The sequence below is a fragment of the Schistocerca piceifrons genome, chromosome 1 (assembly GCF_021461385.2).
Source record: "Schistocerca piceifrons isolate TAMUIC-IGC-003096 chromosome 1, iqSchPice1.1, whole genome shotgun sequence".
In the NCBI taxonomy this organism is placed as follows: domain Eukaryota; kingdom Metazoa; phylum Arthropoda; class Insecta; order Orthoptera; family Acrididae; genus Schistocerca; species Schistocerca piceifrons.
The window spans coordinates 65,153,669-65,171,813 of NC_060138.1; the positions used below are offsets into that span (position 1 = coordinate 65,153,669).

General features: G+C 43.8%; 1 protein-coding gene across 1 annotated transcript in view; it reads right to left on the bottom strand.

Annotated features, from left to right (window-relative positions):
- Positions 1 to 9,176, bottom strand: part of LOC124776685 — a 712,754-nt gene extending 703,578 nt beyond the window's left edge. Inside the window, exon 1 of the mRNA XM_047251827.1 lies at positions 9,063 to 9,176. Within this exon, the coding sequence (XP_047107783.1) occupies positions 9,063 to 9,176 (114 nt within the window). The remainder of the gene's footprint in view (positions 1 to 9,062) is intronic.
- Positions 9,177 to 18,145: the final 8,969 nt, after the last annotated feature.

Sequence of the window (18,145 nt, forward strand, 5' to 3'; positions counted from 1 at the left end):
CGAACAGAAAGGTTTAGCTGAACGTCAGCTGAGAAAGTTGTTCTTCATACTTGCTAACCAGCCGACAAATCTGCAACCTCATCTTGACATGTAATGGGGCCATTTACGCTGGACCATCCTGACTCGTAATACAGTATCGTCAGAAGCTATAAGGGAAACACAGTGAAGTACTCTCTTTAACCACGCTGGTGAAACAACAGAAATCACACTATATAGGCTGTTGGATGTTCAGGTTGTGGTACAAGTCCGTGGAGTCAGTCGTAGCGCTCAAACATGGAGGAGTCACAGTCTCGAAAATTGTTCGGAAAACAGAATTCTTGAAAGCGTACGAGTGAAGGTCAAAAGTAGCAGAAAGCATTCTGCTGGACACTGACCTATTATTTAGTACAGGCACTGTCTGTCCCGGATTCGATAACGTGTCTAGTCACCTGTACGCGGAGAGAGTCTAGCCGTGATATTCTTTGTTTCAAGAGCGAAGTTTCAAAAAATTTCCGTAGGAAATGTGGTGATGCAAATGACTGTAGTGCCTGGCACCAGAGAGCAGAGTAACAAGTTGTTATTATCCTTCACTTACGCATCGCAAAAGGATGAAGATTGAAAGGAGGAAGGATGATTAGGGTTTAGCGTCTAGACAATGACGAGGTCAATAGAGGCAGAGCTGAAGCTCGGATCGGGATAAGGACGAGGAAGAAAATAGACCGTGCACTTTTCTATAGAACCACCCCGGATATGGATTGAACTACTTTGGTAAATCGCGGAAAATTTAAATCTGGTTGGCCCAACGGGGATTTGAACCACTGTCCGTCCAAATGCGAGTCCAACGTCTTACCTGTGCGCCGCATCGCTCGGTAACAAGTACTGTACAACTAAAGAAGTAAGAGGACATACAGCAGAACATATTACGTCATTTTTGGCAACTCTAGCGGTACTGTTAATACTGAAGTACTTGGGAATCCACCGAAAACATAAATCCGCATGACCGAATAGGGATTACAGATTCTTTCAGTCAAATACAAATCCAATTTATTAGAAACAATTTAACCTCGTTCGGTTATAGCTAGCGCAATAAATTTCCACAAAAAGTTGTTTTATAATCTAAAAACTACTGGTTTGCTACTAATTTCTGATCCCAGTCCTACAGACCCGACACAACACCATCAGCTAGCCTCAGAAACATGATGATCAGAACAGGTTTCCACATTCTGCAGCTTAATTTCCCAATGGCATCCCTGAAAAACTAATTCAGCGTTCCTGCAGAATGTCTGAGGTACTGGCCTCAGGAACTGTGTTGGTATTATTTATCACAGAATTCTGGTGTAAAGTTTTCCAAGAAGACTGTGGTGTCACCGCCAGACACCACACTTGCTAGGTGATAGCTTTAAATCGGCCGCGGTCCATTAGTACATGTCGGACCCGCGTGTCGCCACTGTCAGTGATAGCAGACCGAGCGCCGCCACACGGCAGGTCTAGAGAGACGTACTGGCACTCGCCCCAGTTGTACGGACGACTTAGCTAGCGATGCAACACTGACGAAGCCTCGCTTATTTGCAGAGAAGGTAGTTAGAATAGCCTTCAGCTAAGTCAATGGCTATGATCTAGCAAGCCGCCATTAACAGTTGCTATTATTTACACCGTACCGTCAAGAACGATGTATACAAATGATGGATTAAAGTTAAGTATTCCAGCAGCTATGTACTTTTCTTTGTAGCATTCATTACGTATCCTGTTTCAGACCTCACGCCAGCCTGCGTGAGTTTAAGTGCGTGCCTTTCGGTTACCCGTCACTGTGGACTGGCTGTCTTGTCAGTCAACAACATTTTTGGCGACGAGGCTTAAAGGAGGATTTCGCGTTCGTATTGCTCCAATTTATTTGTGTCATGGCTTCGCCACAATCTCCAGATGTACTGTCCGAATTTTATCGCTTGCAGAATCAGCAAACGCAGGCGTTATTGGATGCCCTTGGACAGCTCGTTCAGGGTCAACGTGCAATGCAAAACGATGCGGCAGCCGCCGCTCCACCGCTACTGCAGCCAAGACATGCTGTTGCACCACCGTTTCGGCCGTTCGATGCGGCGATGGAAAGCTGGACGGAGTGGTCACGCCAATTTGGATTCCATCTCGCTGCCTACAGAATTCAAGGTAACGAGCGGCAGCCTTTTCTTTTGGCCTGTGTCGGTGTGTCCACCTACCGTGTGATAGTGAAATTGTTTCCCCGACGCGACGTAGCAACTCTGTCCTACGACGAAATTTTGTCTGCTTTAGATGCCTATTTCAAGGAATCAGTCAATGTAGTTGCAACACGGTATACGTTCTTTCGTACAAAACGTACGGCCGGTCAAACTAATCGGGAGTGGGTTGCAACTTTGCAAGGCCTTACGAGGGATTGTGCTTTTGAGTGTGAATGTCGACTCCCTTATTCAGATACTATGGTACGTGATGCAATTGCACAGAACGTTTCTGATGTTCGGATACGGGAGCAAATTTTGAAACTAGTCAATCCCTCCATTCAACAAGTGATAGACATCTTGGATAGGCAAGGCGCACTTGACTTTGCTCAGGAATCATTTGCAACTTCGCCAGCTGTGTGTCACATTAACCGGCCCGCCGGACGAGCTGCACGGAACTGTAAACAGCCCTCGCGCACGTCCGCGCAGCCACGTGTCCCGCGCCAGCATGCAAATGCAGTAATAAAGTCATGCCCGCGGGGTGCTACTAGACATTCGCGTGAGAATTGCCCGTCTCGCCAAGCTATTTGCTTTTTCTGTAATAAAAAAGGACATGTTCAAAGTGTTTGCCAGAAAGAGCTCAGATCGGACACTAAAAACCATTCCAGGCCCTTTGCTTCGCGCCAGAATCGAACGAAAAAAACTCAGGCTCGTGAACCTTCGCCCATGGAAATTCATGTCGTTAATTCCACTCCGCCCAGTGCCGCTTTCTCTAACAGTGACTGTGCTCGTCCCACAAAAAGTGTGCGTCGACGTCTACGGAAATCACGTCAAGTCGCGAGTGATTCTGTACCAGTGCCTGTTCACGTTGCACGAGACAGTCGCTCTTGTCGTCAGCAGGACAATAAACTTTTTGTAGACTTGGACATTACTGGCAACGTGATCCCATTCCAGCTCGATACTGGAGCTGCAGTTTCATTGATCAATAAAGACACGTACAAACAACTGGGCTACCCTCCGTTGCGTGCCGCAAATGTTAAGCTCACTAGTTATTCAGGACAGCATCTCCCTGTGTTACGACAGTGCAGCCTTCTTGCAACATACAAGGGACAAACCAAACTTGTGTCATTTTACGTCCTTCGTTCTTCTTCTGCAGTGAACTTGTTTGGTTTAGATTTATTTCAGTTGTTTAACTTGTCTATAGTCAATCAGGTCCTATCAGTGAACCAGACTGTGCCTTCAGCCAGTGTTTCTCGTGTATGTGAAGAATTTGCAGACATTTTTGCACCGGGCTTTGGTTGCGCTAAGAACTATGAAGCACATTTGGAACTGAAAGTAAACGCGCAACCGAAATTTTTCAGAGCGCGCTATGTTCCCCACGCATTGCGTGATGAGGTCGCAAGAACATTACACGATTTATAATCACAAGGTGTGATTGAATGTGCGCAATGCCTCTTCCCTTTCAGCTCCACTTCATCGCTTACGCCGTAAAGGTGTTCCGTTTGTCTGGACGACGGAATGCGAACGCGCCTTTCGCCAGATGAAATCGGCGTTGCTTTCTAATACTTGCCTTACGCCAATCGATCCCCAGAAACCCCTTTTGTTTCATGGTAGATGCCTCGGATTTCGGGATCGGAGCTGTGCTTGCGCACAAAGATGGTTTGCATGATCGCCCTATTGCCTTTGCGTCCAAATTGCTCTCGTCAGCGCAAAGAACTTATTCACAGATCGAGAAGGAAGGTTTGGCTCTCGTGTTTGGTGTTACAAAGTTTCACGATTTCTTGCACGGTCGTCCTCATCGAACCTTGATGTCTTTGCTGCATCCGCCACATCAGGTTCCTGTGCAGCGGCAGCCACCTGCTTTTGCTCCAGGCGACGTTGTCTATTATCGCAACTATCGCGGTTCACAGCGTTGGCTCGCAGGGCGCCTTCTCCGCTGCCTCGGCCGCGCTATGTATTTGGTTTTGGGGGCCTCTGGTGAGGTGCGTCGGCATCTCAATCAGCTGCGCCTCTGTCGTCGCCCGGGTTCTGCCGCTCCCCGTCTGCTTTCAGCGACGGTGCCGTCCGGTCAGCGCCCTGGGGACCCATCTACTGGCTCGCCTCATCCCCAGGTGTTACCGATGCTGCCTTCCATTTTGCCACATGGCGACGCGCCGCCGCCGCCGCCTGTTCTCCCACCGGCGCCGCCCGCAGTGGACGCGTCGCTGCAGCCGCCAAGCGCCTCCCTGGGTCACGCGCCGCCGATCGCTTCCCGCGACCAGCAGTCCTCCGCCATGGAACTCTTGCCCGCTCCGGACCACATGGCGTCTTCGCGCGTCGGGTACCCCGACGCGATGGAGGTCGACCCTTCGGCCCCTCCTGTCTCTCTACGGGCGCATACACCGCATGTTGGCGTGCACCCTGGACTAGGTTTTCAGGCGTTTCCTAGCTCTCCTCGGACCGAATGGCAGGGTGCGGGTGGCACAGCCTCGCCTGTTGTTAGGCTTCCCACCTCATCGCATACGTCAACATGAGGTCCTCCCCACGGCGGGCGGAAGCCTTGTAACAAAACCGTTCGCCGATTTGCGGGGGAGGAATGTGGTGTCACCGCCAGACACCACACTTGCTAGGTGGTAGCTTTAAATCGGCCACGGTCCATTAGTACATGTCGGACCCGCGTGTCGCCACTGTCAGTGATAGCAGACCGAGCGCCGCCACACGGCAGGTCTAGAGAGACGTACTGGCACTCGCCCCAGTTGTACGGACGACTTAGCTAGCGATGCAACACTGACGAAGCCTCGCTTATTTGCAGAGAGGATAGTTAGAATAGTCTTCAGCTAAGTCAATGGCTACGACCTAGCAAGGCGCCATTAACAGTTGCTATTATTTACACCGTACCGTCAAGAACGATGTATACAAATGATGGATTAAAGTTAAGTATTCCAGCAGCTACGTACTTTTCTTTATAGCATTCATTACGTATCCTGTTTCAGACCTCACGCCAGCCTGCGTGAGTTTAAGTGCGTGCCTTTCGGTTACCCGTCACTATGGACTGGCTGTCTTGTCAGTCCACAGCAAAGACAATAACCGAATAGAAATGGAGGACTCTTGATGTTACTAACCCAAAGGGCCTCCAATATTTGCGTTGGGCAGGTTTAATGACAAACAATATAGTTCTCAAAGCAGGTGTCACTGTATCAATTGAGATTTCTTTGTTTCTAGTCGAAGATGAAAGGGCTTTAGGTGTGTGTGTGTGAGTTTTTAACTACTGTGTAAACTTAACGCAACATATTTTCAAAGGTTACTCATAGCATTCCCTGCAATTATATTAAGCTGATGAAACTAACAAAAGAAAATAACAGTTGGCTAGCGTCTATCTGGGACATGTGCAGCAGAGGTGTCTATGAAAGTTACAATACAGATCTGTACATCGATGTGAGCTCCCCTTCTCGTAATAGATGGAAGGAGAATTCTTTCTATTGGCCCTTGGCTTTCCACGATGCTGCCATGAGCCATTTAAAGAAATAGGTGAAATACGTTTGCTGATTTTGTGCACTCTGAGTCCTTGAAACAAAACGCCACTCGTCTCCGACCTCTCCGTGGTCTATCAGTACCCTTCTGCACGATGGGAAAAAGAATTTCCTGAATCCCTTCTAGCGATTACATAAAACAATATTAGAGGACCATGTAAGAGCAAACCTCCATCGGCTGGGATTAAATTGCATAAGGGAATTTAAAACCAACGCTGACTCTACAGCAGAGGGAATGATCTTTCTGAATTACATTTGTCTGATGTAGACAGAACATTCCCGTCGCCGCAGAAAAAGGCACGCCATGTGGCTGAGACGTCGACGGACTGTGTCCGTCGGAGTGCTTATCGACCACATGACGAGAAGATTCGTGAAATCAATACGTTTGATCGTCATCACCTCGTGAATTCCAGACGCACGATACGCTTTATCTACGAGATCGCGGGGACTGTCCGATTTTCATCCGTCGCGTTGTCAACGGTGCGCTAGAGTTGCTTGAATTCCGGGAAAACTGCCACCGCAAGTATTATCTGTTGCGAGCAACAAAGTGTTGACGTAAGGGGCCGTCGTTGAGTACTGCTTACCCATTACAAAAGCACAGAGACGGGAGTGTGGTGCAAGTCATTTCCCAAATCAGTGCTGGTCAACAGCGACGGCCAGCAGCCATAACATCTTGAGCCACCTACTCAGTACGGAATTTATAGCACCACACAGTTCGCTGTGCCCACTGCCCGTCGAACAATACAGATGTAACGCAGGCGAGGGATCGTAACTATTGCCTGCACCAAGCAATGAAAAAGCTCGCCATTGGTGATGATCTAATACACGCCTTGAAACTTCATCATGTTACGTGCAGCAACATCACTTACAACATACGATTATACAGCCAACAAGTTGCAAATTACTGTTTGGTACATTGACCTAGGTACCGACACTTACTAAGGGTCTCTTCGTGCAAATGAAATTCTGATACCGTAAAATTACATTGCGGAAAATCAGTGGTGCGATTGTAGAGCAGCTATCATCAAGTAAAATAAATAAATAAAACGTTCCAGCCTTTGCCAAGCGTGCCTTGCTAGGAACATCAGACCACGTGGCAAAGGCTGGAATGCTTTATTTTATTGCTGGTCGTGGTGGCCGAGCGGTTCTAGGCGCTACAGTCTGGAACCGCAAGACCGCTACGGTCGCAGGTTCGAATCCTGCCTCGGGCATGGATGTGTGTGATGTCCTTAGGTTAGTTAGTTTTAAGCAGTTCTAAGTTCTAGGGGACTGATGACCTCAGAAGTTAAGTCCCATGGTGCTCAGAGGCATCTGAAGCATTTTTATTTTATTTTTGACTTGAGCATAGCTGCTCTAAAACCATACCTTTGCTATTTCGCAGTGCAGTTTTATGGTTTATCAAAATCTCGTTTTGATGAGCACATCCCTTACGAGGTGTCGAAACTTCGGTCAATATGCCAAAGAGACATTAGCAATCGGTTGGCTGTATAATCCTACTTTGAAACTAGAATATTGTTGCTAAATAACCGCCATTGTAAAAATGGCTGTTGCGTAGCAACCATATTGTAGTTTCAACGTAGGATTATACATCAACCGAGCATGACTTACTTAACCTTCACAGTGGCGCCAATTATCTTCACACTAATTACGAATAACGCAAAAACATCGCTCACATTTTTAAAATTGTCTTTTTCTCTTCCTCCGTTCTGTGGACAATCGTATGGCTTACTAGCGGTACTGCTGAACATCCACTTCACATGACTCAGATATTAAAATCCTCGAGGTAAGAAAAAAGTGGCTACCTGAAGATGGCCATTTCCGTCAGACATCGGTAGTGCCCAGAAACTTGTGTCTCAATGATGATGATATCTGCACTATAATTATAGAGTTGCTGCCTACCACACATAAAAATAAATTAGTATTTCGTATCTCCGTTCTGTATCTCCTTAACCTCTCTCGACTTGCGAGAAGCAGATATAAATTGGCTGCAAGTGGAATACTACTGATATTTCTCCAGACAGCATCAAAATCTATGCACTATAATGCAGGTGAATCCTAAGTTTAGTTCTGTTAGTAACTTCTTCCAATAATCTGTTACTCAGTCTACACAAATTACTCTGACAAGGAAAATTCCCAATTGCACCCCTTTCAAACTTGATGATAAAATGGCCCGTTCAAAAACTGAACACATATCAAGCATGAAAACAAGAAAAAAGTATACTGAAGTGCCAAAGAAGAAGCAAAATGGAAACAGTTAACGGTCCAAGCTCAAGATGTGCAACATCGAACGACTTCCAGCCGGCCACTGTGGCCGAGCGGTTCTAGGCACTTAAGTCCGGATCCGCGCTGCTGCTACGGTCGCAGGTTCGAATCTTGCCACGGGCATGGATGGGTGTGATGTCCTTAGGTTAGTTAGGTTTAAGTAGTTCTAAGTCTAGGGGACGGATGACCTCAGATGTTAAGTCCCATAGTTCTTGGAGCCATGTGAACCATTTGAATTTGAACGACTCCCAAACACCACACCACCGTGGTTGTGCGGTCAAGGTGTAGAGTGCAAAGCGGGACGTAAGAGTTAAAACCTCCCTCATGGCCCACTTTTTTCACGAATTTATGAACTGTCCGTCCAGCTATTGACGTATCTCTTCTCCTTGTGTAGTCTTGGCAATTGTCATACTATACATCGGTAACGGTATACGAGTCATGTGGCAAAAATATATTACAATCGCAAGTATATGTGATGAATATTGAGAGCAAACGAGACGCCCCACAGATCTCTCACAGAAATGAAAACAAGAAATAAAAATAAGATGGTGTGAACTATGTAACAACGAAAGAATTTAAGAGTCAAAACTTCCAAAACGGATCGGAAGAGGCGTAACATGTGGTAGTTGTGTAGCACGTATGACTGTTACGACCTTTCACTGTTTCTATTTTGCTTCTTTTGTCACAGTTCAGTACACTTTCTTCCTGTTTTCACGATTGATCTGTATTCAGTTGTTGACAGGGTATTATCCAGTGGGGCCCCTTACCATTAAATCTGAGGGGGCTGCGATGGGGAGCTTCCCTTGTGAGTGCTGCTAGGTAGCTACAGCGACTGCGTTTCTGCCGCTTCCTCTTTTTCGTCTTTTGACAACAAATGCTACCGCAGCGACAGCCGAGATATAACAGCTGAAATAAACTGTCAATTGACTGCGAAACGACCAGGGGCAGAAACTCTAACGCTTCCGCTAGACGATAGAGATCATAAGATCACGGACGAGACGTATTACGACACGAGCTGATGAAAACCGCGTCCTCTTGCAGACAGCCAACACCAGTAGACGCAATGCTGTAGGCAGCAACCAGCGAGCGCAGAAGTGCGTGACGTCAGAGCGCGGCGCGTACTCACCCTGCGGCGGAAGTCTGGCGGGATGCCGCCGGGCAGGCGCGCGACCATGCGCATGGCGTCGCGCCATTGGCTGAAGCCGCTGTCGCCGGGCGCCGGCGCCACGCTGAACCGCATCCTCGAGTCCTCGCCTGCAGACAGAAGCGCCCGTCAGAACTGACGGCTACACTCGTCACAGCACGCAGAGCAACATTCCTAACTTCTGTTTGCTGCAGATTCCTCGAACATATTCTCAGCTCGAATATAATAAACTTTCTTGAGACTAAGAAGCTTATGTCCACGAGTCAGCATGGTTTTAGAATCCATTACTCGTGCGAAACTCAGCTTGCTCTTTTCTCACATGGTATACTGAGAACTATGGATGAACAGGCAGATTCCACATTTCGAGATCTCGGGAACACAAGTGGCACAGTGCTCCATGGCAGGCAGTTAACGAAAGTACGAGCATATGGAATAAGTTCAGATATGTGAGTGGTTCGAAGACTTCTTATATAAAGAACCAAGTATGTTGCCTTCGACCACAGACATCAGAATAGCATTAAGAGTGCCCCAAGGATGTGTGATACGACCGCTGTTCTCCTCCATATACACCAATAATTTGCGGAGAGGGTGGGCATCAATCTGCGATTGTTTGCTGATGATGGCGTGGTGTACGGTAAGATGTCGAAGTTGAGTGACTCCAGGAAGATACAAAACAACTTCTACAAAATTTCTAGTTTGTGTGATGAATGGCAGCTAGCCCTAAATGTGGATAAACGTAAGTTAATGCGGATGAATGGGAAGAACCTGTAATGTTCGGATACAGTATTACTGGTGACACAGTCAAGCCGGCCGGTGTGGCCGAGCGGTTCTAGGCGCGTCAGTCTCGACCCGCGCGACCGCTACGGTCGCAGGTTCGAATCCTGCCTTGGGCATGGGTGTGTGTGATGTCCTTAGGTTAGTTAGGTTTAAGTAGTTCTAAGTTCTATGGGACTTATGACCTCAGATGTTAAGTCCCATAGTGCTCAGAGCCATTTGAACTATTTTGACAGAGTCAAATCTTGTAGTTCTAGGCGCTCAGTCAGGAACCGCACGACTGCTACGGTCGCAGGTTCGAATCCTGCCTCGGGCATGGATGTGTGTGATGTCCTTAGGTTAGTTAGGTTTAAGTAGTTCTAAGTTCTATGGGACTTATGACCACAGATGTTGAGTCCCATAGTGCTCAGAACCATTTTGAACCAAATCTTGTAAATATTTGGGCGTAATGTTGCAAGTCGACATGAGGTGGAACAAGCATGTGAAAACTGTGGTACGGAAGGCAAATGGTATACTTCGGTTTATTGGGAGAGTTGAAGAAAGAATGGTTCACCTGTGATGGAAACCGCATATAGGAAGCTGTTTCGACCGATTCTTAAGTACTAGTAGAGTGTTTGGGATCCGTTCCAGGTCGGATTGAAGGAAGACATCGAAGCAATTGACAAGCGGGCTGGTAGATTTGTTATCAGTAGCTTGGAACAACACGTAAGTGTTACGGAGATGCTTCGGGAACGCAAATGGGAATCCCTCGAGGGAAGGCGACGTTCTTTCCGAGAAACACTATTGAGAAAATTTAGAGAACCAACACTTGAGGCTGACTGCCGAACGATTCTACTGCTGCCAACATACATGGCGTTTAAGGACCGCTGATATAAGATAGGAGAAATCAAGGCTCATAGAGTCATTTTTCCCTCACTGTATTTGCAAGTGGAACAGGAGCGGAAATGACATGTAGTGGTATAGGGTACCCTCCGCCGCGCACCGTACTATGGCTTGCTGAGTATCGATGTAGATGCAGATGTAGTGCTGCTTTCACTTTCGTCGCAACCTCTTCCTCCGCCCAATCACCAGCAAGTATTTTCACAGCTGAATTTTACCGTAAATCGGAAAAACTATATTATACACAAAATGGAAACTAATTTCATGTTTTATTTTATTTAACGTAAGCACCTTACAAATAAAAATGATATCATCAAACTCTGTGTTTGGCATAAATTACAGTTCCAGAAAAAAAAATCGTAAAAAATTTTATGTTGTTTCTGCACCAGATAGATAACACCTGTAAATAACACAACGTAATCAGTTATAAACTTGAATATTTTCCTATATTCATTTCGGAAGTTTTGCTTCAGCGTCACGTGGTATTTCCAGTGTTTAGGTCAGGTGTATTGATCCTGGGAAAACCAACAGTGTCGAAATATTTAGAACTATTTAAATGTAACGCATTGACTTCGAAATGCAGTCACATTGCGTCTGTAGGAAGATTCAATTGCAAACGAAGCCCAACTCATTAATCACTTAGCAACAAATATTGTTACAAATTTGAAACGATCATCAGAATGTTAAAACGTACTCAATAAATCACAGAGGTGAAAAACTAGACAAGAACAGTTTAAGAAACAAAAGGGCACCTCATGACATAGCATAGCGTTTATCGGTATCATCTCACATTGGACAGCAAAAACTCTGGAGAAACATTATATGTAAACATCTGCTTCTCCAGTAAAAATACGCACTACCATAAACAGTCAATAAACGTCACAAATTTAAGAAAAGCACAGAAAGTGATGACGATATGTTTCTGTGGGAGCACGACAGCAAGGTCTTCAGCGCCCAGTATATAAGATGCCATTTGACAGGCAGGCAGAGCCTTTGACATTGGAATTTGTAAACGTATGGCGCTCCTTTGACTAAGGATTTACACTGAATCTGTTGTGCAACTCGTCTGACAGAAACGGGGAAAAATCAAAACTGAACAAAGTACTGGCCAGTTTGCAAACACTGCCAAATGGCGTAAATCTAAATATACTGAAGGCAACAGAAATCTAAAGAAACCAATAGCTACAACCACATGTCATTCTGAATGAAAATATTGATGATGAACAAACAAAAGCAGTGCCCTTTTCCCAAACCATCACATTTACAATTCATTATACTTCGTTTGATTTATTACACATCCTATTCCTCCACATATTATTTTTGAAACCAAAAGAAATTACACTCAAATTTTGTTCACGTAATAAAACTCTGGATTCAAATGAAGTAACACATGCATACTCGTGCAGAGTGTTAGGGGCGTAAGTGATCATTGGTACCTTTGTATGTACCCACCTAATTGTGTTAGTTGTTTTTTATCTGCATCTGACAGTCTTCCTGCACACAGGTCAAATAACTTACTACCTGATTTTTTCTGCATCATGGTAGCTGCACCACTAAATGGATTACGCTCGTCAGTATAAATTAAGCGTTTTGCATTCACACACCCACACTTCAACATCTGCTGCTGCCAAGTGGAAAACAAGCATTAATGGCTTTCTCTTGCCACATGTACTTGGAGGGATTAACCAATCTAAAAACATATTACTCCTAATAGTTATAATTATTAGTCTGTAATTGAAATAAGTGCCGATGTGATGTTGTTCAGTCACCAATAAAAAATTTCTACACCCCTAATACTATGTATGAAGTATATGGATGATTACGCACATGTCTCATTTATATATAAAGTACGTAGAACTGTGTAAAAATCCACTGATGTATAACTTTACAATCATCTTTGCACACTATAAGACAAAAAATCCCTACATCTATTTAATCCAGGAGATGCTGAATACCTGTACCATCCCTCGAAATGTTTCGAGACAGGGAATATACAAAGCTCAACCGCAAAACTCTAGATGAACGTACACAAAGAAAATGTACATAACCTCAGGAGTGCCACATCAGTTCAAAGATCTTCTTGTTACTAATCCAGCAAAAGCATTCTGCAATCACAGTGATAAACTTAAAGAATTTTAGATATTTTGAAATTGTCGGCTTTCCCAGAAGTGATGCACCTGAGATAAACACCGGTATTAGCACCTAACGAAGAAACACATGTCAAATAAAATCTTCAAGTTTCGTGACTGATTACGTTGTATTTTATATTATTGTTTTAAAGAGGTAGCCACTGTAGCACCCCAAAAATATATTTGTGTCAGAAAATAACACCTGGATATAAGAAAAACATATATACCTAAGAAGGATGATATTACGTCATCAACGTGTAAATAAACTCAAAATGTCATTTATTCCTTATTTTCCTAATGAAAAGCAAACAAGAAAATATTACTGTGCACGCAAACCAAGCTGACATTCGGCGCGGTGGCCGATGGGAGCGGTCGTAAAGGCATTACCCATCAGCCACTGCACAATGTGGTGTTTCGTAATAACACTTGGAAGAAGATTTTATTACGAATAACTAACTAAACATTACAAAGCTTAATATGTACAGAGTGTTGTCTCAGAATCATATTCACAATGAGGTAATACGTTCCAACTAGAAAATTGTTTGTTAAATTCATTTGGAACCCTGAAAATTACGAAGGAAAGCACATGATCATATTCAAGTTAAATTTTCAGGTGAGGAATTCGCTGTTTTTTCACTGATATATTTATAGCATCGATACTCTGTGGATTGAATTCAGACCATTTTCATGTAACATAACGATTTAATTCTCCTCCTCCTCCTTTGGCACTAGAGCACTTGATGGGCCTTGGCCTCCTGAAGAACCTTCTTCCTCCATACTTCTCTCTCTCTCGTTTCTTCTTCCATCCTCGTATCTCCACCTAGGTAAGGTCAGGCAACACGATGTCAGCCATTCAGGTGTCGGTCGGCCCTTCTTTCCGGAGGAATACGATCTGCCATAGACTGTTCGTTTGGGCATCCTGTTATCTGTCATCGTGTACATACGGTCTAACCAGCATATTCCTTGAGATTTAATAAATTAAGCCATATCGTTCCCTTGTATAAGATCTTCTTTTTCATGACTGCATCTTTTTCTCCAACCCCCTGCCTCTCTCACGAGCTCATAAATTTTCTGCAGGTTTTGCTTTCAAATTCTCTTAGGTTGTTTATATCTGCTTCTATCGTTGTCCACATTTCTGAACAATATGTAACAACCGATCGCAACTTCGTTGACCTTGTAATTGGAGTGTACTTAAGTACTTGTAAGTGTACATAAAGTCTTCTATTTCCTACTTGTATCCTTTCTCTAATACGTTGCCTCATATTATTATCGCTAGTTAAGGGGACACTTAAATAATAGAAGCAGCTGACAGCTTTAAAACATTTATTAGAGGCCGCCAGATTATGTGTTGTTATTCTTGCCTTAAGCATTTTTTGTCTTTTTTAGTTTACTGTAAGTCCAATTTTTGTTACTTTTTCTTCCGTTAATTCGAACATCGATACATAGTGGACTGAATTAAGATTAGTTGCATGTACCATAACGATTTTTAATTACAAAGCTTGTAAAATATGTTGACTTTCGAAAGTCAACGAAGAATGCAACACTACAGAGAGCAGAAAAGGTAACAGAATTAACAGGATATCCATACAAAAATAATTACGGTATTCATTTTTGAATACATTATCACAAAATCTTAAAAATATCGTTGCTTGTAATTAAACTTTTGTTGCATAAAATGGTATGGCGTCATCTCTAGATCATTTCGTTGTCTAGGTGGCTGATTTTTCAGACAGTGCTGAAAAAAATCTATGCATATTATAAAGGAAATTTCTCCGCAACGTTTTTGTCGATACATGCGGAGGAAAATCTCAGGAAGTACTTTACCAATGAAGCTTGTGTGTATACTTTATAATCATAGTAATCATGATGGTGCAAACCACAGTAAAAGACAGTTGATGGGAAACATACACTGCACGTAAAGCATGGTACGTATATTCGTATTAGTTGATAGTTCCACGATAAACGGAGAAACGGCAGCTCTGTGTCCAATTTCTGATTCTTGCTAAAGGCAACTTTGTTAGGATATGAGCATGTAAACAGAGGTAAGTTACGAAAACATGGCAGCCAACAGTAGTAATGCGTGCGTTGTTCGTGCCAGGAAAAAACTTTTCATGGACGATTTGTACGAATCGAAGGTTGATGTCGATAACTAAGATTCTCATGAAGATCCTGAGCATATTCCTGAACGCAAATGTGCTTCAAAAATTCTTGCTAACCAGGTAAATGAGGACGTTTATTTAAGCTGTAGGTAAGTATGCAATGTTAAGTTGCGTTCCTTACTACAGTTAACGTGACAGTCTGACGGTAGACATGTTAACATGCCATAGTTTAATATTTGAGGTTTTTATGTTTTGTTATTACAACAATGGTTAAAACAAATATTAGTATAAAAAACTGAAGCAATTCGGACATTTGAAATTCGGCTTTTTGAGAGGTTTCAGTAATGATGCGTAAATTTGTCCCGCAAGTAAATACCAGTAAGACAATGTTAAGTACCAACTGAGGAATTTTTAAGTCGAAATTTGTGGACAGAATTTTAATTTTAAGAATTTGTCGTTACTGTTAATATATTTGAGAACAATGACATTTTTACGAAAATCACATTGCATCTACCCGACATATATCATATACGAGATTTTGTTGAAACTTTACTGCGCAATTTCTCGAAAGTACTAGACTCTTCTTCACTATTGTTTGCAGCCGAGTTCTACAAATGTATTATTATTTTATTCTACATTTCATTAGCTTTTGGAGTGACATCTCGTGACAATGATGGGAGCTATGAACTGATCAGCTACAGAGGAGGCGGTGTCTGGCGGCAAAAGTAGTAAGGTATACAGCCACTGCAACTCCAGGGAACAGTGTAGCTTCACTAGCATAGATATATATCATAAAATAAAGTCCCCTTTCTGCGATTTCCTGTCTGTACGTAAATGCTAATCTCGGGAATTTTTCTATGATTTTTCACTGATAGATAGAATGAATCACGAGGAAGATGTGCGCAAATAATCTATTACCTCTACGTCAGACATGTCGGCCAGGTGTAGATAGTACCGTCCGAGGTCTGAGCAGATCGCTAGTAAATTTGAAATATACTTGAATTCCGATGCTTTATTATTTAGGTCTGAACCACTGAATTGCTCGCAAATATAGAATACAATGAAAGCTCCGTGATGCGATGAGGTAGTCAGTATGTTAGTGGAGGGCTATGAAAACCTCTGCTAGAATGGTTACCGAAATCTTATACGAGTAATTAAATTTTCGTCGCGACATTTAAGTCTCAAATTTATCTGCGACAATAGTGGAAGCTGAGGATATGAATTAAAATTTGTACCATTGGTACAACTTAAACCTGCGTCTCCTTGATTATTAGGCAGGAATGCTTGCCATTGCACCACCACAAGAAGGTCAGGTAGAGTCCTGTTGGGGTGTAATTTCTTACATTTCTGCCTAATGTGCAAGGAGACCTGTGTTCAAGTTCTGGCCGTGGCAGAAATTTTAGTTCATTTCTTCAGCTTCCATCATCCTAGAAAAAGATGACACTGTATGACCTGAGGAAAATTTAATTATAAGATCTGTAGATTACATACACCTATGGTACAGCATTTCCCCATTATTTCCGACGCTGGGGTGCAATTCCAATACCAGAGAGCCTCGGCGATAGTAATTATCTAATAGGAGGAAAATACGCTGAAGAAGTGAGTTGAAGTTTGTGATTGGGAGGGCATTCGGCTTGGTTAGTACGTATAGCAACGTTGAAACTGCTTTGTGATGTTGTAATGGCTATCATTTGTGCCTAGTAAGCAAGTAGACCATATTTCAAGTCCCGGAGGCAGCAAAACTTTAATTCATTTGTTCAGTTTCTATCATTATCGTAGGTTATCGAAATGCTGGGTCAAGTGGTGAGTAGCTTTTCCCAGCAGTATAGCATTATTTACTCATTGAATCTTAATTCACAGCACAAAATAAGTTAATATTCGGGCAAAAGTAGCCTTGAATGCTTTAGGTAAACTATACAAGCTTTTCAAGGCAAATGTGTCTGACGATAAAAAGTTTACACTTAATGTCAACAGGTTTTGAGTTACTGTAGCGAGACATGATTTTTAATACGGAAACTACTGAAAATCTGGCAATTTCTCAGCATAGACTGGAGAGGTGCATGTTACGAATTACTATAAGAGGCAAAAAGCAAATTAACAGGGGAACAGAATAAAGTGGAAGACATAATCACGACAGGGATGAACATGTAATGGAGACGGGTAGGACATGGGCCAGTCGAATAGATGGTAAGAGAATCAAGGTAGTACTTTACTGGATTAAAGAAGGTAAGAACAGATCGAGAGAATGACCCAATGGGAAGTGGGGAGATGGAATAAGAAAGCAAGCAGGAGCAACGTGGATAGCTGAAGACCGCGATAGTCTGCAACAGGCCTCTACTCGGCAGTGGATGTCGAATGGCTGTCGCTGCTGCTGCTGTTCACGACGATGATAATAGTGGTGCTGATGGTCGTGATGATGATGATGATGATGATGATGATGATGATGTTGGTGTGTTCACAGGGCGCGATAGAGCACAGTCAGGTGGAGTGACTGTGCAACAAGTGTTAAGTGGCGAGGCGACACCATAGTTCTAGTTGATCATTTAAAGGGTGCCACTCTTGCCGCTCTATCTTGCACCGCCTGTCACTTGGGCGGAATTAAGGCTTTTCTCAGTATCCTTCCTCCTGCCTTGTGTTTAAGGAATTGCACGGCCCGACGACAGCTGTCCGAAGTGGAGTGTCAACTGGAGAGCCAGCGATTCCAGCTCCAGGACCGCTGTCCGGCCAGGTAATACGACTAGCTGCCGCTGGCTCAAAATACATCGCTGCGTGCATTAACCTAGTACGTCTTGGAAATGTATACTAACCTGATTAGGACTTAGATACAAAGTGATTACTAGTCACATTTGTGCCTAATCTCGGCGCTCGTCTAAAGAGAGGTAAGGACTGTACATAACCTCCTGGAAATTGAAATAAGAACACCGTGAATTCATTGTCCCAGGAAGGGGAAACTTTATTGACACATTCCTGGGGTCAGATACATCGCATGATCACACTGAAAGAACCACAGGCACATAGACACAGGCAACAGAGCATGCACAATGTCGGCACTAGTACAGTGTATATCCACCTTTCGCAGCAATGCAGGCTGCTATTCTCCCATGGAAACGATCGTAGAGATGCTGGATGTAGTCCTGTGGAACGGCTTGCCATGCCATTTCCACCTGGCGCCTCAGTTGGACCA